Source organism: Gymnoscopelus microlampas, assembly GCF_963454915.1.
Source record: "Gymnoscopelus microlampas genome assembly, chromosome: 2".
Classification (NCBI taxonomy): Eukaryota; Metazoa; Chordata; class Actinopteri; order Myctophiformes; family Myctophidae; genus Gymnoscopelus; species Gymnoscopelus microlampas.
Genome location: NC_139939.1, coordinates 21,383,676 through 21,409,234, shown reverse-complemented (window position 1 = coordinate 21,409,234; position 25,559 = coordinate 21,383,676). Strand labels below are relative to the sequence as shown.

The window sequence follows — 25,559 nt, the reverse complement described above, 5'->3', positions numbered from 1 at the left end:
CGACACAAACCTCTAGTTAGCGACACTGTCGTAATCCGACCCGTTCGTTAGCATTGTCAGCATCGTTAGCATCTAGGTCAGGAGTGTCGGTACACCGCGGCTCACCGAACAGTCATAATAAAGGTAAATGTGAACATATTACGTCCATGTGAGGAACGTGCAGGTAAGATACGTGTGCTGGCTGCCCGTTACTTATCAGCGTATTGTTAATTAGTGGACAGATGTATTAAGAGTCAGTGATAGCTAAGCTAAGACAAAAGTACAGCTCCATTATGCACGTTTCAGCCCTCCACTTCCTGATGCTATAATACAGTGGTTCTCAAACTTTTTCATGTCAAGGACCCCCAAATTGACACCCCATTTGAAAAGATATGCCAAGGACCCCCATAAGAGAAGATTTTTTACGGCTCTAGCAGTGATTCTCAACCATTTTAATTTCAAGGACCCCCAGACATGCAATAGGGCTATGGACCCCCATTTAATGGCATTTCTATCACTTGGAGCGCAATTTATATTGTAAAATATATGTCAATTTAACTCTGAGAGTGTACAAATGGAACCAAATGGACCCGTTAGGGTCCATTTGGTTCCATTTGTACCTATTCATTTGTACCTATTCATCATTTAGCTGGGGACCCCCTGGAACTCCCTCAAGGACCCCTGGGGGTCCCCGGACCCCACTTTGAGAACCAATGCTATAGTACATATCACCAGTGGTGGAAAAAGTTCTCAAAATGTTTTACTTAAGTAAAAGTATCAATACTGCAATGTAGAAATATTCTGTTGCAAGTATTGGTATTCAAAATGTACTTGAGTAAAAGTTCATAAGTATTGGCATCATCATCTTAAAGTTACCAAAAGTAAAAGTACTCATTATGCACAATATCCCATTTCATGTTTCCAAATGTGTAAAAAAGCAGATCTACTTTGTAAGCTCACAACTCGCGCTTTGAGTTGACAGTAGATGAGCTTGTAGATCGGCTATTTTCAAATAGCCATGGCTGAAGTGTTTAATGACATGTATGCTTTACAAAGTAACTGGTAACAAAAGTTTTCAAATAATTGTAGTGGAGTAAAAGTACAACATTTGCCTCTGAGATGTAGTGGAGTAGAAGTAAAAGTATTGAAAATGGGAAATGGGTAAAGTAAAAATACATCAAAATGGTACTGTACTTGGGATAACACAAAAAGCCCTATAGGGCCTTGTTTCCATTGTGGTCCTGTGTACTCATGCTATCGTAAATAAAACCAATTCACATAACAAAACTTCTCACAATTATATTGTACACAATATAATAAAATAAACAATAACTTGCTTGACTCACAGAGGTACCTAATCCAACAGTCATATTGTTTCTATGGTTAATTCCATTCCAGCAAAAAAAGAAAAATGCACCGAAATGTTGCCATTACTAAAGACAACAATCTACTGCTTTACGTTTAAATATTTATGAATGTTTTGTTAGGGCTGTATCTATCTATTATTTTCTTAGCGATTATTCTATTGATTACTTTTTAAATGAATCAAATAGTCGAGAAGCACAATGATTTAAACAATATATATATTATAATATACAGTATATATAGAGATATATCTATATGGGAAAAAAACTGAAATTTTAGTTGACCAAAATGATTAGTATGATTAACCCTATTTAAAAGATCTGCTATACTTGCTGTTGTATGTAAAAAAAAATGTATGAGTATCTTATTTTATTTATATTGATTAAATTAGTTTGATGAAGTGTTTTTACAGCTATTCCAGTCTCTGTCTGGACACCCTATATCTTGCCCTATTAGATTCCCTCTATGAAGCAATACTATGTAGCCTAGATGTGCAACAGTTATTCAAACTAATCAATTTATTCTATTATTTAAAACATGAATGATTTTAATACAAACGATTTGGGGGTGGGAATTGGACTTTGTGGTTAATCAGAATAATTGAGTGAGTTGATTATAAAAAATATATTTGAATTGTTTTGCATATATTTGTTGACGTATAAACAATACAATACAAATACATTCTATAAAGAAATGTGCTTCTCAATTATTCAGGTAATCAAAAACGAATCGATAGAATCATGGATAAGAAAATAATGCATAGACACAGCCCTGGTATAGGCTACTGGTTTAATGCTATTGCACATATGGTTAATTTTAAGATTATTTATTTTGTGTTCTTTCTCTTTGTATCAGGGAAATCAGTGATGATGAACTTCCAGGATGTGCTGAAAATCTCCTTGAAGAAGAAATGTGAGAATCTGAACGGGGAGAAGTTCCTGCTCGTTCCCATAAAATTTTGCCCCAAGTCGCAGCTTGGCAATGACGTTCATGGTAGTGGCGTGCATGATCTGAACCAGCATGAGTTCAGATTTATTGACAAGTCACCTCTTCATCTCTGGGTAGTTCACAAGACTATCCCACTTTCACAAGTCGTGTGTTGTGATTGCAAAGGTTGCCACAGCAGAAAAAGAACAATCCTCTCTTTAGGAGTTTCTGGAATTGGAAAATCCTTAGCAGTCCAGCATTGTGCACTTGATTGGGTTGATTGTAAGGATTACAAGTCCATCGACCTCTTGTTTGTCCTTTCATTCTGGGAGTTGAATCTGCTGGAAAGTAGAGAACTAAGCTTCGTTGACCTCCTCTACACGTTCTACCCAGACCTGAAGGGGCTTGACGTTTCCAGTTTGAAAGGGCCCAGAGTGTGGTTCATTCTTGATGGGCTAGATGAGTGTCGGCTCCCGCTGAACTTCAGCAATCCAGTAGTGACAGATGTCAGAGGAGACACCACAGTGGATCGTCTCCTGACCAATCTCATCAGGGGGGATCTAGTTCCCGATTGCCATATATGGATAACTAGCCGGCCATCAGCAGCAAAACGCATCCCTCAAGAACATTTGCTTAAGGTGACTGAGATGGAAGGATTCCTTGATGATCAGAAGGAGCAGTTCTTCAGATCTACCATTGGTAATAATGATCTAGCCAGCAGGGCCTTTGACCATGTGAAAATGTCAAGGAGTCTTCACTTCCTCTGCCAGATCCCACAGATGTGCTTCACCATGGCACATGTTTTGAAGGAACATGTAAAGGAATCAGACAGCGAGTTTGAGATCAAGCCGATAAATCTGACTCAGATCCACACCAAACTGGTCAAGTCCCAAGTGAAGAATGATGAGAGAATACTTCGAAAATTGGAGAAGCTCGCACAAGATCGATTTGGCAAGGACAATATAATGTACGTGGAAGACCTTAAAGAAAGTGGCATAAGTGTCGAGGAAGCAACAAAGTTCTGCAAACGTTGCCCGCTTCTGTTGAAAGAAGAGAAAGGGATCGAAGGCATGAAAGTCTACCGCTTTGGACACCGTGCACTTCAGGAGTACCTCGCTGCATCAATGACCTTGGACATGTTGCCCCCGGGAAAGGTATTCCAGTCCTGTCGAGCCATGGTGGATGAGGCCGCGAAGAGTAGTGATGGCCAACGAGATGTGTTCTATCGCTTCGTTTTTGGCCTCTTGAAGGAACGTGGTCTAATGATGCCCACAGATCCACCTGTGAACCACACCGAATTGAAGATCCTGGAGATCATTTTGACGGATAACGCTGTGAGCCTGATCCACTGTCTCAACGAGTTTGACCCCCAGGTCCTTAAGAGTGATGTCAAGTCCTACGTCAAATCAGGAGAGCCCCCTTTCCCAGGATTTTCACCATTACACTGGTCATTCCTGCTCCAAAGGACCAACTATATGGAAGGGACGCAAGAAAACTTTAGTCTGACTGTGTCCAATAGAAATGATAGGAGCGTCACCAAACACCTGCCATCTATTTTGAAGTCAAGGAAAGCTATGTAAGTTCATGTTCAGTTTAAGATTCTTCTTTATTTTCACATCTTTTTTATAGGTACACAGGATACATACCTGGATGTTCAGAATGGTAATGTGTGCTCAAGTGAATGAAAGAAATTTCTAATATTGTCTGTTATGTTTGTTCCTTGCAGGTTGCGTTTCTGTAACTTGACCGAGAAGTGTTGTCCGGCCTTGGTATCTGTCCTCTGCTTCAGAAACTCACACCTGAGAGAGCTTGACCTGGGGTACAACACCATCGGAGATGACGGAGTGAAGAAACTTCTGGAGGGACTGAATTCTGAAGACTGCAAGCTGAAGAGGCTTCGGCTGCATGGATGTGGAGTGACATCCTATGGGTGTACATACCTGTGTGCAATATTGAGTTGCTCCCCTAAACTGACAGCATTGGATCTCAGTGCAAACAACTTGGGAGATGATGGCCTGGAACGTCTTGCACATGGTATTGCATCTCCAGGCGGCGAATTACAAGTACTGAGGTAAGTACTGGCAGTGGGATATATGGTAGGCTATATTATTTAATTTGCAGATAACTTCATTGTGTGATTTTTACAAAAAATATATAAACGTGTGAAAATACGTAAGGGGTCAGTATTTTCCCCAAAAAATATAATGGCAGTCTAGAGATAACGGGATTTGCATGAATTAAACACTAGTAGCAATAAAAAGAAACAAATGTAAAAATGCAAAAGAATTGGAGAACAAAAAATACATGTAAAACTATTCAAGCACAAGGAGGAAAACAGCATAACAAAGTGTACATAAATGCCAAAGTATTTTAACTCTCAGTGCCAATGAAATATATTTTTTTCAAAGTAAAAAAAAAGTGCTTAGGAAGCGAGATACAGCCTTTTTCAGTTATAAGTTAAAGAGTGGATGGAGCTGCAAATCTTCAGATAATGATATCTTGGGTTCTGAACATTTTTTTCAGCGTTAATGGCATTCAGAAAAGACTCGGGATATCTCGGGTCTTGCCACTGAGAGAGTTAAGGTATTTCAAGTTATGAGGAATTCTCTGATATATGGTGCTGTTTGTAAAGTGATGAGCTTATTTCAAATGCAATTCACATTATAGGCTGTCGCAGTGTAACATCGAGGAGAAGGGCTGTGGGTTCCTGGCCGCGGCTCTGAAGAAAAATATCAACCATCTGAAATCTCTCGATCTGAGCATCAATGACATCAGAGACACAGGAGCCATCAAGATCTTCCAGAGCATTGATATATCAACGCTAAGCACGCTTGAGTGAGTACTCAAATATTATTAATGTGTCTGTTTGTTCTCATACATTGTGCATCTGTTAAGATTGTGTTAATGTATCCCTTTTCTTTGGCAGGATGTACTGCTGCAAGCTCACAGCATTAAGTTGTGAAAACATGTTCAAAGGTCTGCAGTCGGACCCGGAAAGCAGCTCTCGGCTGGAACTCAATTTGAGCAACAATGACCTGAAGGACTTAGGATTCCGTCTGATCTGCAGAGGAATGGATTCTTGCTGTGGGGTGGAGAAACTGAAGTAAGGTTTCATTCCATCTTTGATTACTTCCTCTCTATATGATGCCAACAAAATCACACCTTTGTCTGAAATGTATTGTGCCCAATTGTCAGGAAATAACATCTGAAATTCTTAATGCACTATTTTAAATATATAGGTATTTATGCATAATTGGTTGGCTAATGTCATTGTTATTAATGATGTGCCATGTTTAATTTTTCAGTGTTTCAAGATGTGGAATCACTGACGTGGGCTGCGTTCATCTGGCAAGGGTTCTGTGTTCAGACCAAAAGAATGCAGTTGTGCTGAAGGACTTGGATCTCAGCATGAACCACATCAAAGACACTGGAGTCAAAGCAATTGCTGAAGGACTGAAGAATCCTCATGGACATCTCAAAACGCTTAAGTGAATAATTTTCTGATTTCATACAGAGTAGATACTGTACATGCAGGCAACAAGACGAGCAGAAAGAAGCTGTCTAAACACAAAAATAAGCTTGATGCAGAAGCTATTTAATTGCATTGCTTTTCAGGCTTGGAGACTCTCACTGAGGATGAGCAGCACCAAGTTTGAAAAGCATTGCTATCGAGTAGCTGCTGTACCAAGACACATTTTTTGTTGTTTTTCCGCTTCTTGGTGCTTGTCTTGTTAGCACAACTGTAGAAAATAAATGTCTGGTTTCGTGCATTACAAGATATGTGTATTGACAAGAATCTGGTAATACCATACGTATCACGATACAGGGTGGTTCAAAACATTGCAAAACTGCAAGGCGATATATTGCCATAAAAAATAAAAGTGATCACATTTTGGGAAATAAGAGTAAAAAGAACACACCACCATGAAAAAATGTTGTAATACATTTTATGCAATAAGAACAGTTGGATCTGCGTTTTGTGTTTTTAAGAATTGATACAGTATCACTAAACGTATTGCGATACTCAAGTGTATCGCTATTTTATTTTTTTATTTACACCCTACATGGTGGTCTCCTATTGTGTGTGGGGTGGGGGTTATTAAACAAAGCACCACAGCGCACATCTTGTTGCAAGGCTATAACACAAGTTTCCTTTTATCCCAGTCTGAGCCACTGTAGTCTGACCCAGGGGTGTTGTGCGGAGCTCGGTTCAGGTTTGGCCTCTGCGGATAGTGCTATCACTGAGTTGGACCTCTCCGGCAACGACCTTCAAGATAAGGGAGTGAAAAGGCTCTGCTCAGGACTCCGAAGCACTGACTGTAAAATAGACAAGTTATTGTAAGTATACATGAACATAACGTCTCTGTCGGTTTGAAACCTTGCATGTCCAAAACGTACTTTTCAGGAAATGGAAAAAAAGAACCTGTATTCCAATAGATCCAATGTTGTTATTACGTAATCACAAGCTCTTGTTAATACTTTTCATTGATTAAATACTTAAAAACCCACAGACGCACCGCTTTCGCTTCCATTATTATCAAAAATAGATAGAAAAATAGATATACAAGCTCACAGTGTGGCTGTTTTCACTACTTTTAAGACAAAGTAGGTAATTAATTTACTAAAAGAAATTGAAATGGAGAGACAAGGGTTCTGCCTGACAGCAACAGTATTCTATACATCAATTGGAAGGCGGGTCAATTTGCTTGAACATCTTGTGGCTTTGGAATTGAATAAGAAATAATGAGGCCTTTTTCTTGATCACCCTGCAGACTGAGACGCTGTGCTCTCACAGCAAATAGTGTTTTGTTCCTGCTCAGCGCCCTGAGGTCAAACCCCACACACCTGTCGGAACTGCATTTGATGGGCAACGACCTGGACGAGACGGGAGTTGCTGTGATCACAGATCTATTGGATAACCCAGTGTTTCAACTGCACACACTCGAGTAAGTCTTAAGGTCGTAACACACGGCAAGCGGTTCACGCGGGCGGTACCGCTCGGATCAGCGGTGATCGCGCTGCGATCATTGTTGTTTTTTCCCTCCTGCGCGGCACGGTGAAAAGAAAATCTCACCACAATCCAGCACTTGCCACCCACTCGCGTGTGCACAAACGAGCACGCGCGGGAGAATTTCACGGGGCAGCGCCCGCCTGCCTCACCGCCCCTCAACTTCTCCGCGCGTCCCAAATAATCGCCCGCCTCTCATTGAGAATGAATTACATAGGCGTGTTGGCCGCTTGCCGTGAGAAAGGACCATAAATGTCCATGATACTTAAAGGAAGATGAAACACTAGGCTGATTTTGTAGTTTGTTGTCCAGTTCAGTACATCAGGTGGCCGGCACCCGTTATTCATTTTTATTAGTTGCGGCTGTGTTGCTTACTAGCCTGCCCTGATTTTGCATTGCGTTACTTTTTAACCTGGCTGAACTGGAAAGCAAACTTGACAAATCGCCTTGGGTTTCATGCCCCTATAAATGCTGGTTATACCATGGCCATGGAAAATGCTTGCCTCTGATTGGCTGTCATGTGTCAGTTAATATCGGATATCGAGACAGCTCAAACATAATCCCATGGGTTAGGGTTAGGCACAATAATGCACTCCAAAATAACATACTTTGCTTCACCCAGCTGATGCCGCTCAGATGGTCATGAGCGTTCAGGAGGAGCAGTCAGGGGGTTAATTGTCTTGCTCAGACACTTTGACACCAGGAGTTGAACCGGTGACCTAATTACCAGACAGCCTCTCTACCCAATAAAATAAAAAACAAGTGACCGTGCTATTCTGCAACATTTTCTAAAAGCCATTACTTGACCTTTTTCTTAAAAAGAAAGGCTTTCAGCTGACACACAAATATATATATAATGCTTTTTCCTGGATGTTGAGAGATGTCTCAATTTGCTGATCATCCATTCTGACTGGTGTCTTCTACTGTCTTTGAGCTCAGTACAAATGGTGAGCCCATTCTGTAAGCCTCCCTGGCATAATGTGCCTGCTGTTTTTGTTCCAAAATAACCTCTTTTTGTTTTTACTTTGGAGTCCAACAAATACTATTACATTAACAGACGAACCCATTAAAGTACAGGCTATTTTGTATGTTAGAAGCATTAACAAATGTAAACAATTGCAGATCTCGGTTCACCTTACTGGAGTCCATGCACTTAAGTACACACAAAATACAATACATATACAATACATTTAGAAGACAGCTTTGCATCAGCAGAAACATTTGATTACCAAAAACACTCATTTGTGTGTGTGTGTGTGTGTGTGTGTGTGTGTGTGTGTGTGTGTGTGTGTGTGTGTGTGTGTTCTTTTACTTCTGATTTTGCAGCATTTCATCCGAGTACCTGCGGGTCGCAGAAGACGGCACCAAAGTTTACGTCTGACCATTGAAGTCAACTGCATCAATCCCCCAATCTTCCACAGTGCCTCAAATGTTTTAGCCTCTGCTTGATGGTAGAATGATCTTTGTATGTCAATAGCTATGTAGTTACATCGCCATAACACGTATTATTCCAATCATTTCTACATTGACATTATTGCAAAAAAAAAAGATGGGCGCCATCACATGTATGCAGATACCGTATTGTAATTATGTCTATAGTGTTGTGTTTCTCTTTGTAATGCAAGCCTTACCATTCTTGTCCAAGATTATTGAACTGAAATGTCAACATGACAGTAAGTGATAGCAAAATATGAGACTTGAGTTTGCATTTGAACGATTTATTTGCATTTGAAAATGTTTTTTTTATCAGGTCATGGAGTTTTTCTTTTAACTAATCCTTTTAGTGTTTTATGTACTCATAAGATTGTGTAAATATTTTGTTGTTTTTTGTTTATTGCATCAGGATTTTTGCTTATTGCATGGCCGGGGTTGGGGGTGACAGTTGCCATGTAAAATGTTTCCCTTTCATTAATGCATAAAAACAATCCAAAGAGTGGAGATGAAAAACAAATAACTATTCCCTTTTATTATTTCTGTGCATTGCTATACAGGAATTTGAAACTTTACTTTTTGTGAACCCTTTTGAAACACATAATAAAAAGCGACATTTATTTTATACAAAGAAATGTGTGTGTGGCGGTGTTTCTTTCCCCAGACTTGGTTTGTTGTGGTGCACCACCACCATCTAGTGGCCAAAGTGAAACATTTTCTAACAGCAGATGAATCCTGATTGGGTTTAGGGTTCGTCCTAAAAATAGCCGATAATAGCCGATCTAGATCGGCCATTTCCGTGGCATGACGCCTATTGCCGGTTGGCTGCAGCACAGTGCATGAAGTCTTCAGACCAGCACGCAGCATCTTCGTCCCACTGTGCATTAATTTACAACACACAGGTAAGGTGGAACACGTCAGACCATAATCTAGGCTGTAACTTTAACAACAACCCATGCTGCAACACTGACAGTCTTTAATGAGTATGTTTCAGTGCATATAGGCCGTCATGAATATCAGGGATATTAGGTAACATTTATTGGACAATTGATGATCAGAACTTGAAGTGCATGTGTGGCTTGCATGGTTATGGGATTATTATGAGAAATGCGCGCGTCAAAAAAAACTGCGGAGTGAAGTAGCGGGAAAAGTCTGCATAATTAATTTCGATCATGAGGCCGTATGGCGCAGTTTGAATGAGGAATAACATCCCCGTCCTCCATCATCATGCGGGCATTTCTCTTTCAAACATGCGAATGCTTGTTGTAAACAGTATGCATTGCAATGAAAGGAACACGCACGTCTAATCCGCCTTGCAAGGTTCATTTTTGTTCATTGAGACATGTTTTAATTGCCATTTGTTTGCCATTCATCGAATATATATGTTGTCATGTTCCATTGATGATTGCATTATCAATAATCATCATCAAAGTCAGATCTGGACCTGTTATGACAGACTAATGGAATGTGAAATGCTGTCATCAGATGCCGCATTCGTTTCGTGTCGTAATGTACGACAGGAAGGTGGGAGGACAGGTAAACAAAGTGATGTAATAGCCAGCCAACTATAGCAGCACCTGCACAGAGGAGGGTAACCTCTGTCTCACACTGCAGACCTTCTCTCCTCTGACACACAGTCACAGTGATGACAGCAGTGGTGTAAAGTAACTATAAGTACAGTTTTGAGGTATTTTTTTTACATTACTTTTACTTCTACTCCACTACTCCACTACTCAGAAATATTGTGCTTTTTTTTTTACTAGTTACTTTGTTTGTAAAACAAAGTAACTAGTAACACTACTAGTAACCACTTCAACCCATTCCAACCATTTCGTATATTTGAAAATAGCTGATCTACAAGCTCACAATCCGTGGCATCGCAAGGTATTGTGAGCTTGTAGATCTGCTATTTTCAAAAGTTAAATGGGACATTCTGCACAATGAGTATAGGCTAATTTCTACTTTTGTACTCTAAGTACATTTTGTTACCAATACTTTTGTACTTTTACTCAAGTAAATATTTTCCCCCGGACTTTTACTTGTAAAAGTATTAAGCATTTCTATATTGCAATATTGCTACTTTTATTTAAGTAAAACATTTGAGTACTTGTTCCACCACTGATGACAGGTACATTTTCTGGTGTGTTTTTAAGCTGGTAGAGTGCTACTGTGTCTCACAATAGGAAAGGTGACAGTGTCTTCATTCATGACTGTACCCTGAACCTTATGGGTTGAAATATGAGAACATAATTAGCTTTCAGGCGGCTGAGAAATAAGAAAGGAGTTTCTTTCGTCTCTTATTATGCTCATGATTATCTCTCGAGGCAGATATTGATTTAGCATGAAAAAATAAATGAAAATAAAATAACCAATGTGTTAGTAAGATTGTGCTCATGATGACATTGAAACCTACTAGTTCATACTGTTTATAATGAACACTGGCACGGTATGGTTATATCAAATTATGTTGATGTGATCCTTCCTCTTAATCATACTGGATGCGGTGCCTTGTGAGCTTGTAGATCTGCTATTTTTTGGCACACTGCACAGTCGTACAACGGAGCATACATTGAGCATTATCTCCCCCCTTCCTATTCCTCAGAATAGCTTGTGAGCAGTAATGGGGAAAGAGAAGGTCCATATCAATATCGTGGTGATAGGCCACGTGGACTCTGGGAAGTCCACCACTACTGGCCACCTCATCTACAAGTGTGGAGGCATTGACAAGAGAACCATCGAGAAGTTTGAGAAGGAAGCTGCCGAGGTAGGACATGTCTAGTATCTGTCTGTATCCACAAGTTTCCTAGGGCGTTGTGGGCAACACTTCCTGTCGATTTGATCAGGTATCAGGGATCAAATCGACAGGAAGTGATGCCCACAATGCCCTAGGCATTCCACTGCATTAATGCTATGTACCATACCACTGGTATATTATGTCTTGTTCACATTTGAGTTAACACATTTGAGTTATTTGACACTGGCCCATGAAGGCTCTTCATTCTATACACAAACCGAACCATTAGCTGTACAATATTACAATGTCAAACGCATTGAAGGCCTTGTGATTATCCATAGTAGGATACTTTACCAGTTGACCTCAATTTTGATCAAGATGGCAAGACAAATTTATTTAAGTGCCTATGTCCCTGTCCGGGTCATACCAAAGACAAAATGGGACCCAATGCCCTGCTTGGCACTCAGCATCAAGGGTTGGATTGGGGGTAAGTCCCTGCTGCGACATACTAGCATCATGTCATGGGGATGTACTTCTACATCAAGCTGCCTCACGCTACAGAAACTGGAGATGGGCTCCTGCCCTATGGGCCACATGGCCCTGCAAGGCTTACTTACTTACTGCTTATAAAAGAGGGTCATATTATTGGGGCACGCATGGCAGGAGCTTCAGACACAAAGACTGTTCAACTGGCTAGTGTTTCAATAGGAACATTGACTAAAGTGACATCTGTATTTCAGTGTACGGGAAAGGCATAAAAAGAAAACAGGGTCAGAAAAGGTGTTCAATGACCGTGATGCTTGCTTCCAGGTGGTCTCTTCCAAGATGACAAAGGGCACTGAGTGGTTTGATGAGCAGGAAAATTATGAGAATCATAGCTATGGCATTCACACAGTCACCAGAACACCTCGCTCTCCACCAACATCATCTAAACACCAAATGAGGGAATATCTTTTGTTAAAGCAGTGTTCCATCCCTCCACTACAGTTCCAGAAACTTGTACAATCTATGCCAAGATGCATTGAAGCTGTTCTGCTGGCTCTTGGTGGACCAACACCTAACAATTTCTTTTCTTTTCTTTTCTTTAATTTGTCAATCATGGTTACATATTATTCATTAGTTTGATTTTGAGGGCATCTATATCACTTCTTCGTCATATTTCAAAGCATAATTTGTTGATAATAAAACAAGTAGCATAACATAGGAATTGGATATCAAAGAATTAACTTTTAGACCTCAATAGATGAATGATAGAAAACACTACCAGGGTTACAGAAGAGGATAGTTACTGGGACTTAAGTATTAAAATATATTCTTTGGAGGAGAGCCTCACTCATAGGAAACCACATGTTAACCAAACCTATTCTATACTTCGGTTATTAGAAAATAGCCGATCAACAAGTTCACAACGCATCACATTGTGTTGTGACGCGTTGTGAGCTTGTACATCTGTTGTTTCTGAATATCTTGAAAGATTTAACCGATAATGACATGCCCAAAATAGGGTCGCCAGGGTTAATGTGGTAAAGTTATGGCAATGTGAAGCTATCTAAGCAGCGTGTTATCCTATCCCTCTCCATGTACTGTAGATGGGGAAGGGTTCCTTCAAATACGCCTGGGTGCTGGACAAGCTGAAGGCCGAGCGTGAGCGCGGCATCACCATTGACATCTCCCTGTGGAAGTTTGAGACCTCAAGATACTACGTCACCATCATTGACGCTCCAGGACACAGGGACTTCATCAAGAACATGATCACCGGCACCTCCCAGGTAGAGAGAGGGAGCAGGGGAGGGGAGAACTACTGAACATGAGAGAGAGAGAGAGAAGGCAGGAGAGCAGGAAAACAGCACAAGAAAGAGACAGTAGGGAGTAGAAGAGAATTAAAGTCTGAGAGCAAAGTAGACACCTTACTTAGATCAGTGATACTCAACCTTTTTCATTTAAAAAGAAAGAATTGGTATACATTAGGCCATGGACCCATGCATTGATTGACCGGTCAGAATAGAGTCCTCAACAAAGCTTTGTAATGTAAACATTAACTTTGATGATCTTGCTGAAGTTGGGGTGGCATTTTTGCAGCATGCAAAATTAATCATAATCTTGGCATGGTTACCGTGCTTCAGCACAAAATATTTGCATTGAAGCTGATATTTCTTTATACCCGATACATGATTTCACATACAGTAGACATTCTAGTTTAGAGTGAACATTCAAGGTCTATTAAGGAGCTGTAAGCAATATTAATTTGTTAAAACAAAAAGTTAATTTTAACGTTAAAACTCTGAATTCCAATGGTAATCATTGTTATAGAGATTTTTTTTCTTTTTTCTGTAACAGGGGTCTCCCCGTCTGTCCAGCTCTTTTGTAAGCAGACAATATTTTTTCAGCTGTGTTACAAATGACATCCAATCAGGACAGAGAACCCCACAAAGATAATGTATCAGCTTGTGTTCCAATTGTGTTTGCTCATTTATTTGTTTCATCCCTTTTGTTTATCATGGATACGTTTTCTCTCCGGGCTGGATTAAATTGGTATCCTGACCTGAAAATCTATTTTCTGTTTACTAAAGCGCTGGAGAGACGGGGAGACCCCTGTTTCTGAACAATCTATAGCAATGATTTCCATCGGAATATAGCGCTATTTAACACTTATTTTAACTCTATGCCTCTTCCCACCCCCCCACCCCCCTTTCTCAGGCAGACTGCGCTGTGCTGATCGTGGCTGCAGGTGTGGGTGAGTTCGAGGCTGGTATCTCCAAGAACGGGCAGACCCGCGAGCACGCCCTCCTGGCCTACACCCTGGGCGTGAAGCAGCTCATCGTGGGCGTCAACAAGATGGACTCCACCGAGCCCAACTACAGCCAGAAGCGCTACGAGGAGATCGTGAAGGAAGTCAGCACCTACATCAAGAAGATTGGCTTCAACCCCGACACGGTGGCCTTTGTCCCCATCTCGGGCTGGAACGGTGACAACATGCTGGAGGCCAGCCCTAATGTTAGTGGAGAGTAACACCTCAATGCTGTATTCTCAAACATCACCATAACTCTGAGAGTGTACAAATGGAACCAAATGGACCCGTAAAGGGTCCATTTGGTTCCATTTGTACACACTCAGAGTTACAGATCTGCAAGGGTCCATTTGGAACCCCCTCAAGGAACCCTGGCGGTCCCCCGACCCCACTTTGAGAACCAATGTATTTGACAATGTGGCATTTAACAATAACAGGGGGGAGTACAAAATCTTGAAATCAATTTGAAAACCTTAGATTTCACAAAAGTTTCTATTTGGGAACATTTTACGTATTAGAATAAAAAACAAAACAAAAAATTAAACTAGAAAAGGTCGCTCTTCAAAGTGCATATCTTCACCAGGCTGGGTTGCCTATCCAGGGCCGTGTAAGTCATGGGTTGCAGCCATCAGAACATAGAAATGGCATTTCTGCCCCAGAATGCTTATGATTAACACATCACAATGAAGAATGTATTTATCTATGTGCATGTTATCTGCCTATTTTGTGTTTACAAGTCTATCATTTCGTGTTCCTATAGATGACCTGGTTCAAGGGCTGGAAGATCAACCGTAAAGACGGCAATGCCTCAGGCACTACCCTGCTAGAGGCTCTGGATGCCATTCAGCCACCTACCCGTCCCACTGACAAACCCCTCCGTCTGCCTCTGCAAGATGTCTACAAGATCGGTGGTGAGGAAGGAGTCTGTCTGTCAGTCTATATGTCTGTCTGTCTGCACCGCTTTAGCTGCGTTTAATATTCACGCCCCGTGAGGATGTATTCCTGACACAAACAACAGTTCAGAAAGAAAAAAAAAATTTAGGCGAATTAATCACAACGAAAAACCCATTGAGACCTGAGGCCGATTCTACAAACTATTTCCTAATTCAAAACTATTCTTTCAATTATATTTTCAAGATTTTTCTAAAGTTTTCAAAAATAACAGATGTACAAGCTCGCTGTGAGCTTGTACATCTGCTATTTTTGAATAGCCAACGCTAAAATCCAAAATGACACACAATGCTTTCCCGGTTTTAATGGGTTAAGGACCTGTACACATACATTTAAGTAACGGGCTGATTAAAAACAACAAATCCTGTCAAAACATTAAGTCGTCATCATCATACAGCTCACCATCTTGTCTGCCAGGTATCGGTACCGTCCCGGTGGGGCGCGTTGAGACAGGACTCCTGAAGCCCGGCATGGTTGTGACGTTTGCTCCCGTCAACGTGACCACTGAGGTCAAGTCTGTGGAGATGCATCACGAAGCGCTGATCGAGGCGCTGCCCGGAGACAACGTGGGCTTCAACGTTAAGAATGTGTCCGTCAAGGACATCCGCCGTGGCAATGTGGCCGGAGACAGCAAGAACGACCCACCCCAAGAGGCCGCAGGCTTCACCTCCCAGGTCTGTGTACTGTTGAACCAGCTGGCTCCGAAAAGCTCTCTGACCTTCACTACGCTGCAGGGACTTTGTGAGAATATTTAGCATTAACCACTATATACATTTAGTATATAAGTTTAGTTGACCGGAGTCCCCCAGGGGTCTATCCTTGGCCCCCTCCTGTTTTCACTCTACATTCAATGTCTTAGCCGAAGATTGCCGTGCTACCAGCTCAAAATGCATAGCGTTGCGAATCTTGCGATGAGTTGTGAGCTTGTAGATGCTTGTAGTATTTTCTCCACATGTTCACCTCAGATTAGAGAAGATAGGGTTCATGTGGTTAAAATGCATCTAGTAATCAGATAGGTATCTGGTTGTTTCGAAAACACATACAAATCAAAGTGTAAATGCTCAGAAGATAGATTTTTTTTAATAAACACTGGTGTCCGTATTTTGGGCATGTCATTATAGGCAAACAGTTTCAGAATCTTTTGAAAATTGCAGAAATACTAGATCTACAAGCTCAAAATATCCATGTTTGTGCACAACTGTCATTATGACAAAGTATAAAATAGGGCTCAAAGACCTACTCCCCCCAAAATCATTGGGATGTCATACACTGAATGCCAGTAAAGCCTCATCAAAGACATGCATCAACAACTGCTATCCAGTTATGCACACATGTGCATAACTGCACTGATTGTACAGGCTCTGATTGGACAAAATCTGACAGCCAGACTAACAGGATGTAAATAGAGCTAGCTTGCGCACATGAAACAGTGTTATTGGGTGTGTGTGACAGAAGAGTCAGAGGAACGAGGAATCAACAATGTTACCATAGTAAAGAGATACTCTTTAAGTGTTGTCATAGGGATAACAATGTGTGTATTTGTACTATATATATATGCTTACATGTTTCTACATGTGTGGTTGTCGTTGCTGTTGTACAGGTGATCATTCTGAACCATCCTGGCCAGATCAGTGCGGGCTATGCCCCAGTGCTGGATTGCCACACTGCCCACATTGCCTGCAAGTTCGCTGAGCTGAAGGAAAAGATTGACCGTCGCTCTGGTAAGAAGCTGGAGGACAACCCCAAGTTCCTCAAGTCTGGGGACGCTGCCATCGTGGATATGATCCCTGGTAAACCCATGTGTGTGGAGAGCTTCTCTGAGTACCCACCACTGGGTAAGTAGCTCTTCACTTCAGTTTTTACTTTCTAGTAGGGGTACAACTATTGATTATTTTCTTAATCGAAATATCAAGAATAATCAAGAACAATAATCAAGAATATACACACACATATATATGTGTGTGTGTGTGTGTGTGTGTGTGTGTGTGTGTGTGTGTGTGTGTGTGTGTGTGTGTGTGTGTGTGTGTGTGTGTGTGTGTGTGTGTGTGTGTGTGTGTGTGTGTGTGTGTGTGTGTGTGTGTGTGTGTGCGGGCGGGCGGGCGGGCGTGCATGTGTGTGTGTGCTTTTTAATTTATTTATTTTTTCAAATCTTTTTTTATTCTATTACATCCATTAGTTGATTATCTGTTGTGCCCCTAGTGACAATAACATGTTTATGTATCTGCTATGCTTGGGACATATAGATTTATTTGACTTTGTGAATTAAAAAGGAAACATCAGATTTGAATTGATGTTGACTCATAGTAGAGAGGGGAGAGGCCTTATTTTAGTACACATACTGCTAGTATATGTTTTCAGAAATACATGACACATAAAAATCGTTAGCGAAAAGCCATGCATGTTAGGCAAACTGGTGTGGTCATGGTTAATGGTCCTCTCCTGTGATCCTCTCAGGTCGTTTTGCAGTGCGTGACATGCGTCAGACGGTGGCGGTGGGGGTGATTAAAGCTGTGGAAAAGAAAGCCCCGACCAGTGGAAAGGTCACCAAGTCCGCTCAGAAGGCACAGAAGGTCAAATGAACGTTGTGCTGGGCTGCCGCCCCAAACGCTCGCCATGGCCGAAGACACACCAACACCCCGCCTCTTCTGCAGAGCATAGTCAACGTTTGGTCAGTTATCACAATGCATCGCAAAAGCAGACGAAGGAAAAAAATCTAATGCCAGTATAGATTAAATGTCCTGTTCTGTGTAGGTTTTATTGCAATTTGACTTATTTTATGGTGATGCAGCGCTACAAACTTTGCGTTATGGTTCTCTCTGAAAAGAAGAGCAGTGATATACTTCTGTTTTTGTGCAATCATAGTTGCTGTTAAGCTGCTCCTTTCAAGTGTGATTTTATGTTATGCTAGCGATCAAACTTAGCTGCTTCCTTAATAAGATTGATATGTTCTTTGTCGGTTCAATATTCAAGTAATGTTCTGTGTTCTAGCTTTAAAGACCTGCGTATAGTAGACTGGCGTCTTGCATGTTCACTATGCACTTTAAAATGGAAATCTTCAAAAGCTCTTTAACAGAAAATGTTCTCTCTATCTCTTTGTTTGGCTTAACCTCCCTTGCAGTACTGCTGCTACACCTGATCATTACCATTTCCAGCACCTTAATCTATGATTCTATGTAACCTGTGAACCAGTCTTAATCATATTAAAGATGTTAAAACATATGACTCTTCCCCTCTAATATCAGTAGTATAATTGAGGGTTTAATTGTAAATGACGAGTAGCCAAGAGCACAAATCTCCGCTGGGAGGCATGCCCCACCTCCCTCCATCTTTCTGTCTGTCTGGGGCATGACGTGATGAAAGTTTTGGAGTTTTGTGTGCATGTGTGAAAGGACATGGGGCAATGGGAGGAAGGGATGCCTAATAAAGGACTGTCATTACATCATTACAGTGCAACCAGAGTGACAGGCTGTATGGAGACATGTCAAGGTCAAGGTGTTCTTTATTGTTACGTCAGGTACAAGAGTACCGTTTATTTTGTTTAGGTCCTACATTTTGGCAGCATTAACTAGACCTGTTCGTCGAGGAACGATGTAAATCAGGAAGGATGCAAGTTGGGAGAATGCATGCCCCACCCGGTTATGTAATACCCATTGTACCCGTCGTCAAGACAGACAGACAGGATTTACTTAATTTCTCAGCTCAAAATATACATAAATATTGATATAATTTATGCTTAATGATGTGATATATTCAGTACTTTACAGGCTCATGTCATGTTGCGAGGCGTGCTGTGAAAATAGCTGACTTAGGCTACGCGTCGCATCACAGTGCATTGTGATCTTGTAGATTCGCTATTTCTGAAAATGTTTTGAAGTGAAAGTGGTTGTCTGTGGGTTTTATAAATAATCAATGAATTTAACCAATGAAAAGTATTAACAAAAGCTTGTGACTAAATAATAACTACATTGGATCCATTGGAACACAGGTTCTTTTTTTTTTACATTCCCAGAAAAGTAAAGGTATTGGACATACAAGGTTTCTACAATGAACTGGCTACTGTAAAATACGGAATGTTGACAGTGGTGGATAGTATCAAAGTACATTTACACTAAAGTCTGAGTTCTTCTACCACTAATTTGTGATGATTGAGATCCCTCCCAACTGTGGCTTTTTTGGCAGAAAGTGATGTGTACAATTGTACAACATTCATAACAATGTGTGTGTGCATACATGCGCACACGTGCATGCATGTGCAGAGCTGCAATTGGGCAATGTATAGGAGTGTTTAGTTTATTGTGTACTTTAATCTTTCAGAATGTCACAAAAAGGGACTGAACCAAGACTCCTCCAAAACCTTTTACTTGGATTTCTGCTCAAAACACTTGAGCATTGACTTGCAGGACCATGCGTTGGATTAAAACATCTGTCTGTTCATCGCATTTCATACATAAATTAAAAAATAAATAAATAATGTTTATTTTCTATTTACATCACTTTGAACAACATACTTTGCAATCACAGAAATATGTACATAACATCAAAAGAAGAAGAAGAAAAACTGGGATTTAACAGAACTGCAGTCAGTTTGGAGCGGCATCACGTCCCCAAAGTCGTGTGATTTTGATGGTATGGTTTAATCATGGCTTGAACAAGGTCATTATGATCTTCTTGTGAGTGAAAGCAAATGTCCTGATGCCAGAGCTCACCCTACGTTATTGACTTATTATTTAGACCTATGCATTTTAAGAGACGTGAAGAAGCACCTTCCTCTGCAGTAATTACTTTCTTTGTTTCTATGATCTGTGCGTAGCAGGTTGGTCTTTGCTGTAAAGGCCTGTATTCTCAGCCATTGTTTCTGGTTTCTTCTGGTGACAAATGGGCTCATTTTGATGATATCAGTGTAAATCTCGGGTTCTCAACATCGGGTCTTGGGACCACCAGGTTTCGAAGTGGACACTTACTGGTCTGTAACTCAGAGTGTACATTTGTACATTCTCAAATTGAAATTAATACTGGGCATAAAAAATGGTATCAAATTGGGGTCCTTGAAAATCTATGAGTTGAGAATGACTGGTGTAACTGATGGTTGAGGCACTTCAGCACTTTGTCCCCAGCCTCGAGACCCTCCTGTCGTCAGCACCGTATTATTACAAGAGTTGTATGCGTGTGGTCTTGTCCACTTGAGTGGGAATATGTCACTTTTAGGACCAGGTTTGCTCAAAGGGGCTGCGTCACATGTCAAAAGGGCATGAGTCACATGTCACACATCAGTGATAGCCCACTCACAACATGGGTGGTCTTGTGGCTAGTGACATTTACCATGGTAGAAAGATCAGAGATTGTGCATGACTTGGACCTGTTGCGTCTGCAGTAAGCTTTCTATTTCATCTTCGTGGGAATATATGATTTGACATTATGCCAGTGGTTCTCAAAATGGGGTCTAGGTACCCCAATTGGTCCTTGACGGGGTTCCACGGGGAACAAAATGAGTTAATATAGCATCAATATCAGTTTAACAACTTTAACCCTTATACATTAAAAAAAACTCTTTAAACAATTACAAAATTCTGGAATATTTGTGAAACGTTTGAACAACAAAATCGTGTGTGGGCTCCCTGACTCCCTGGCACAAATTCTTTTCAGATGGGGGTCCACAGCCTAATACATATTAATTTGGGGGTCCTTGACATAAAAAAGCATTTGAGAACCACTGCATTATGCTATAAATTTATGAGCCTCAGGTTTTGTTCATAATTCCTGTCTTTGAGGTGGGTAGGACTGTGAACTTTATGTCCTGTGAAAGGTAGGCCCCAACCCATATATCAGTCAAATAATAGCGGATATATTGTCCATTATTTAACTTTTTTGACGACATCGGTATCGTCAATTATGCAGCCAATGTGTCCCCATTTTTAACCACTTTTTGGCATCCCTAATTTGGGCATGTCATTATAGGTCAACGCAACATGTTGTGAGCTTATATAGAACAGCTATTTTTGAAGTTCCATTAATTTGTATATTTTATGTTAAATTGTTTGCTTGTTCATTGTATAATTAAAGTACGTTTACATACTTCTTTTTTTATCTATCAAAAATGTTTTCTTTTTTATTTGCTTATAAATTAAATCTGAAAGTATCAGTCAAACATCAGTAATCGGTAGGACTCTCCACAATCGGGTTCGGCATCAGGCGCAAAAATATGGCATCGGTCAAGGTGTAGCCTGCATGCAGTCATTGTGGACACTCATTAGCCAAGTGACCCACACAACATTCTGCGCGCGTGAATATCAATGCCAACATCATTGGCTATTGGACATTTGGACCGCTGGTTCTCAAAGTGGGGACCGGAGACCCCCAGGGGTCCTTGAGGGGGTTCAAGGAGGTCCCCAGCAAAATGAGGAATAGTTTCATAAAAAATGTAAGCCCTATTTTATAGTTCTGCTTTTCAAAAATGGCTTATCTTCACGCTTGTAGATCTGCAATTTCCAAAACATTGTTGACAAATATCCACGTATGGGAGTCTCCGGCACAAAGTCTTTTCAAAAGGGGGTCTGCGGCCAGATTCATATCAATTTGTGAGTCCTTGACATGAAAGTGTTAGAGAACCTCTGGTTTGGACATCCGTCAGTAGAGGAGGTCCAGTGCAGAGATGGTAGGCTCCTCTGGGACTTTGATCTCTTGTTTGGGCAGTTTAATGCGGCTCATTGCCACCACGCCGCACACGGCCACGTGCGTCCAGATGCTGGCCACACCCAGCCAGAAGGACCAGTCCACATTGTCCTCCAGGACCGACAGCACAAAGAGGCTCTCCCTGTGGTTGGCCACGCGCTCCGTCAGATGGTGGCTCCTCAGGGACGACAGAAAACACAGAACACCCAGGGTCCCGAACAGACCTGGGGGGTGGAGAGGCATTATTATTACACCGTAAAGATGAATCCTGTGAATCCTGTGGGTCCTATCTTGCGCTGCGCCTTATGCTAATCTTATTAAGCATTTTATTCAATTTTGAAATAGTGAAAATAGCCAATCTACAAGCTCACAACGCATCAATGCAGATCGGCTATCTTCACTATGTTAATGTTTTTCAAAATAATAAAAAAAAGCCAACTGAGATTAGGCATGAGGGATAAGGCAGATAGGACCCTGAGTGTTAACCTTAGACCCTCTATACTTAGTCAAACGGACCGGAGTTTACTGTGTATACTTAAGTTCTTTGACTTGTTTTTAATTTTCATTGCAATTGTGTCTTATTTGTTTGTATTGTTTTTTGGTTGTGTTAATGGTACAATAAGATACCGGTTGTGGCTCTTTCGGAGCGGGAACTTTGGGGGGGTGGGAGGGGTAACATACACTGTTTTTGTATGCTTTATGTTATTGACCTGTATGTGAAAATATAAAATGAAGAAACCTTGAATAAAAAAAACGGACCTGACTTGCATTGTAGTTTACTTGGTGCACTCTTTTCCCCCTCTACACAAAATCAAATATTCCACCCCAGTGGTTAATTTAACTCTGAGGTGTACAAATGTAATACATGGACTAATTTGTACACTCTCAACTCAGAGTTACACATGGGTAACTAACACTGAGCATGTACATATATAGAGGAGAGATAGAGTGAACCTGTGTGTACAGTACGTGTGTGTGCGTGCGTGTGTGTGTGTGTGTGTGTGTGTGTGTGTGTGTGTGTGTGTGTGTGTGTGTGTGTGTGTGTGTGTGTGTGTGTGTGTGTGTGTGTGTGTGTGTGTGTGTGTGTGTGTGTGTGTGTGTGTGTGTGTGCGTGTGCGTGCGTGTGTGCATTTCCTCCACACACCCGCAATAAAGTTCCAGAGATAAAGTCCCTTGTGCCCTTTGATGCTCTGGTAGGGGTAGGGGTTGCGGGCGTTGTAGATGCAGAAGGACAGGCTGACCACAGCAAAACCAATGGCAGCGAACAGGAACAGAATCACCATCACATGAAGACCACCACAGTCCCCCAATGTCCGCACGAGCTTGGGGAAAACTGGACAGAACAGACCATTTATATTAGGCTATATAAGTAACTGATGTCTGATGTGTTTGGCTCCTAGCCTACTGTAGGTCAAAAGTTCACAACAGCAGAGAGACAGCCAGGGTGAATGGGAGAGAGAGAGAGAGAGAGAGAGAGAGAGAGAGAGAGAGAGAGAGAGAGAGAGAGAGAGAGAGAGAGAGAGAGAGAGAGAGAGAGAGAAAACTAGGCAGGGTTATGCAGGGTCAGGGTTAGAGTTCAACAGGAAGGTGGCCCGGAGACAATACCCTTGTTTGTTATTGACTGAGGATAGAGAAAGGCAGTCAGCAAAGATAGAGATAGACATAGACATAGACATAGACATACAGATAGATAGGCAGGCTATCATCTTACTGTAGATCTTGTTGCGTCGGTCCCCGAGCCCGCAGTTCTTGGTCTTCCCTCCCTGAAACAAGCCATAGTAGATGTGCCCTCTGAACTGATCCAGCTCCGTGCTGCTGGCGTTGACGATCGCCACCCCGGTCTTGCACAGGATGCGCCCGGTGACCCAGCGCTCGGTGGAGAGGGCCACGACCAGCAGCACCACGGAGCCGATGCACAGCGCCGCGGCCACCGAGAACGCGATCCGCTTCCACAAGCTAGGCATCTGATCTCACAGCCTCCTCCTCCAGGCCCATGGTGGTGGTGGTGGTGGCAGCTCCGCCGGCCGGTAACCCGACCCGGACCCCGGCTGTGTTGTAGCAGAGAGCGGAGGAGGTGAGCCGCGGTGGTGGTGGTGCGCGCTTTACGCGCATCCTAGAGAGTTGTAGTACAACCGACACACGCCGTGTATTGTTGTGCGTAAACAAAACATTGTGAAATAAAAGAAGCTGCTTTGTCGACCCCCCGGGATGTGCGCGTGTCGGCGTGCGACGATCCTTGGCACCAGAGACCTGATGATCGTACGTATCGCCGGTCACACACTGTCACACACAGATCCCTTACCGAGAGAAACCCTATCTATGTCACTCTGCTCCTTCCTCCTCCTCCTGTCAGCACAGTAGTGGTGGAAAGTAACTAAGTACATTTACTCACGTACAATTTTGAGTATTTCCAATTTTCAATACTTTTACTGCTACTCCACTACATCTCAAAGGCAAATATTGTACTTTTACTCCACTACAATTATATGAAAACTTTGGTTACTTTACTTTGTAGATTTTGATTAGTATTACAAAACACACATTACCCACTGCAGCCCTATATATATTGCTATTGCTATTGCTATAGGCCTATGCATAGTGAGCTTGTAGATCTGCTATTTTCAAAAGAACTTGTGAAATGGGACATTCTGCATAATTATATTTTCTACTTTTGGTACTTTAAGTACATTTTGATACCAATTCGTTTGTACTTTTACTCAAGTACATTTTTAATTCCGGACTTTTTCTTGAAACTGCATTGCAGTATTGATACTTTTACTTAAGTACAAAATGTGAGTACTTTTTCCACCACTGCTCCCTCCTCCTCCTGTCAGTCACCTCCTCCTCCCCTAGTCGTCTTTAATCAACGGGTGTAATGAGCCTGCTGTGACCTGGCCTTTCAGACACTGGCACTTTTATGCTTCTCAATAGGTTGCCAAATGGCAGCTTACAGTAATAAATGATACCCACCACAGTAATGCTCTCAGGCTGTGTGGGGACCCAAAAGGTCAGCTCGAGCTGTAAACTGTATAATAGGCCTACAATTATGAAATAAAGTAATAGCCAGGCTTCAATGAAATCAAAATATTTAATTGCATCCTCTCATCAAAATATGTCCTCCTTCTTTTCCTGCTACTGTATGTCCTCCTAGCAGGTTTCAGTGAATAGAGCTGTTATTGAAGTATTGAGACCCCCAACAATGAATTGAACTGCACTTTGTTGCACCAATATGTTGCTGGTCTTTTGCCCTAGCCTTGACAACCTTGCAGGATTATGCAAAGGCTAAAATGTAATTTAGATAGCATGTTATGTAGACATGTATAGTTTCAATGCAGGCTGATCTGATGATAGGTTCTTGGTTTACGTATGTATTAGTTATTATTAGATTATTGGTTTACTTATGTATTACTTTATTATTAGATTACTATTTTTATGCCTTTGATGTAATATGTGTATGATGTATTTATGATGTATAATCTTGTGTCCTTGCTCCTTGCTTACTGTAAATCGCTCTGGATTAAGAGTGTCTGCTAAATGCCTAAACTGTAAACTGTAAACTGTGGTCTTTGGTCTCATCGGCTAAAGCATGGGTTTTCAACTGATTATGAACCAGGGACCACCACCCTGACTGAGAATCAACCTGGGGACCACTGTTGTGTTGGGATGGGGGGATATGGGCGTGGTGTGGGGGACAAAGCTTGAAATTA

At 41.5% G+C, this 25,559-nt stretch overlaps 3 protein-coding genes across 3 annotated transcripts; 2 read left to right on the top strand and 1 right to left on the bottom strand.

Annotated features, from left to right (window-relative positions):
• Window positions 1–47: 47 nt before the first annotated feature.
• Window positions 48–9,315, top strand: LOC311060652 (NACHT, LRR and PYD domains-containing protein 12-like). Its single transcript, XM_084078904.1, has 9 exons — window positions 48–123; window positions 2,200–3,847; window positions 3,998–4,342; window positions 4,939–5,106; window positions 5,198–5,374; window positions 5,577–5,759; window positions 6,436–6,609; window positions 7,044–7,217; window positions 8,606–9,315. Exons 2-9 carry the CDS (start codon window positions 2,211–2,213, stop codon window positions 8,658–8,660), a joined length of 2,913 nt encoding a protein of 970 aa, XP_083935030.1. The 5' UTR covers window positions 48–123; window positions 2,200–2,210; the 3' UTR covers window positions 8,661–9,315.
• A 2,015-nt stretch (window positions 9,316–11,330) lies between these two features.
• On the top strand, window positions 11,331–18,179 carry LOC311063411 (elongation factor 1-alpha 1; the record flags this gene model as incomplete). Its single annotated transcript, XM_084082843.1, has 7 exons — window positions 11,331–11,474; window positions 13,034–13,213; window positions 14,142–14,438; window positions 14,993–15,143; window positions 15,601–15,857; window positions 16,784–17,018; window positions 17,638–18,179. The coding sequence occupies 7 exons, from the start codon at window positions 11,331–11,333 to the stop codon at window positions 17,760–17,762; spliced, it is 1,389 nt and encodes a 462-aa protein (XP_083938969.1). The 3' UTR covers window positions 17,763–18,179.
• A 3,628-nt stretch (window positions 18,180–21,807) lies between these two features.
• clrn2 (clarin 2) lies at window positions 21,808–24,084 on the bottom strand (the record flags this gene model as incomplete). The annotated part of the gene is made up of 3 exons (XM_084079674.1): window positions 23,564–24,084; window positions 22,997–23,185; window positions 21,808–22,076 (listed from the first exon to the last, which is right to left on the bottom strand). The coding sequence occupies exons 1-3, from the start codon at window positions 23,814–23,816 to the stop codon at window positions 21,808–21,810; spliced, it is 711 nt and encodes a 236-aa protein (XP_083935800.1). The 5' UTR covers window positions 23,817–24,084.
• Between the last annotated feature and the right edge of the window lie 1,475 nt (window positions 24,085–25,559).

What these genes read in the sequence shown, in the direction of transcription:
- LOC311060652 (XM_084078904.1), top strand. Translation starts at nt 2,211, where the DNA reads ATGATGAACTTCCAGGATGTGCTGAAAATCTCCTTGAAGAAGAAATGT. An exon ending in TCAACGCTAAGCACGCTTGA is followed by an intron (nt 5,107 to 5,197) that starts GTGAGTACTCAA and finishes TTTCTTTGGCAG; the next exon opens with GATGTACTGCTGCAAGCTCA. An exon ending in TTTCAACTGCACACACTCGA is followed by an intron (nt 7,218 to 8,605) that starts GTAAGTCTTAAG and finishes CTGATTTTGCAG; the next exon opens with CATTTCATCCGAGTACCTGC.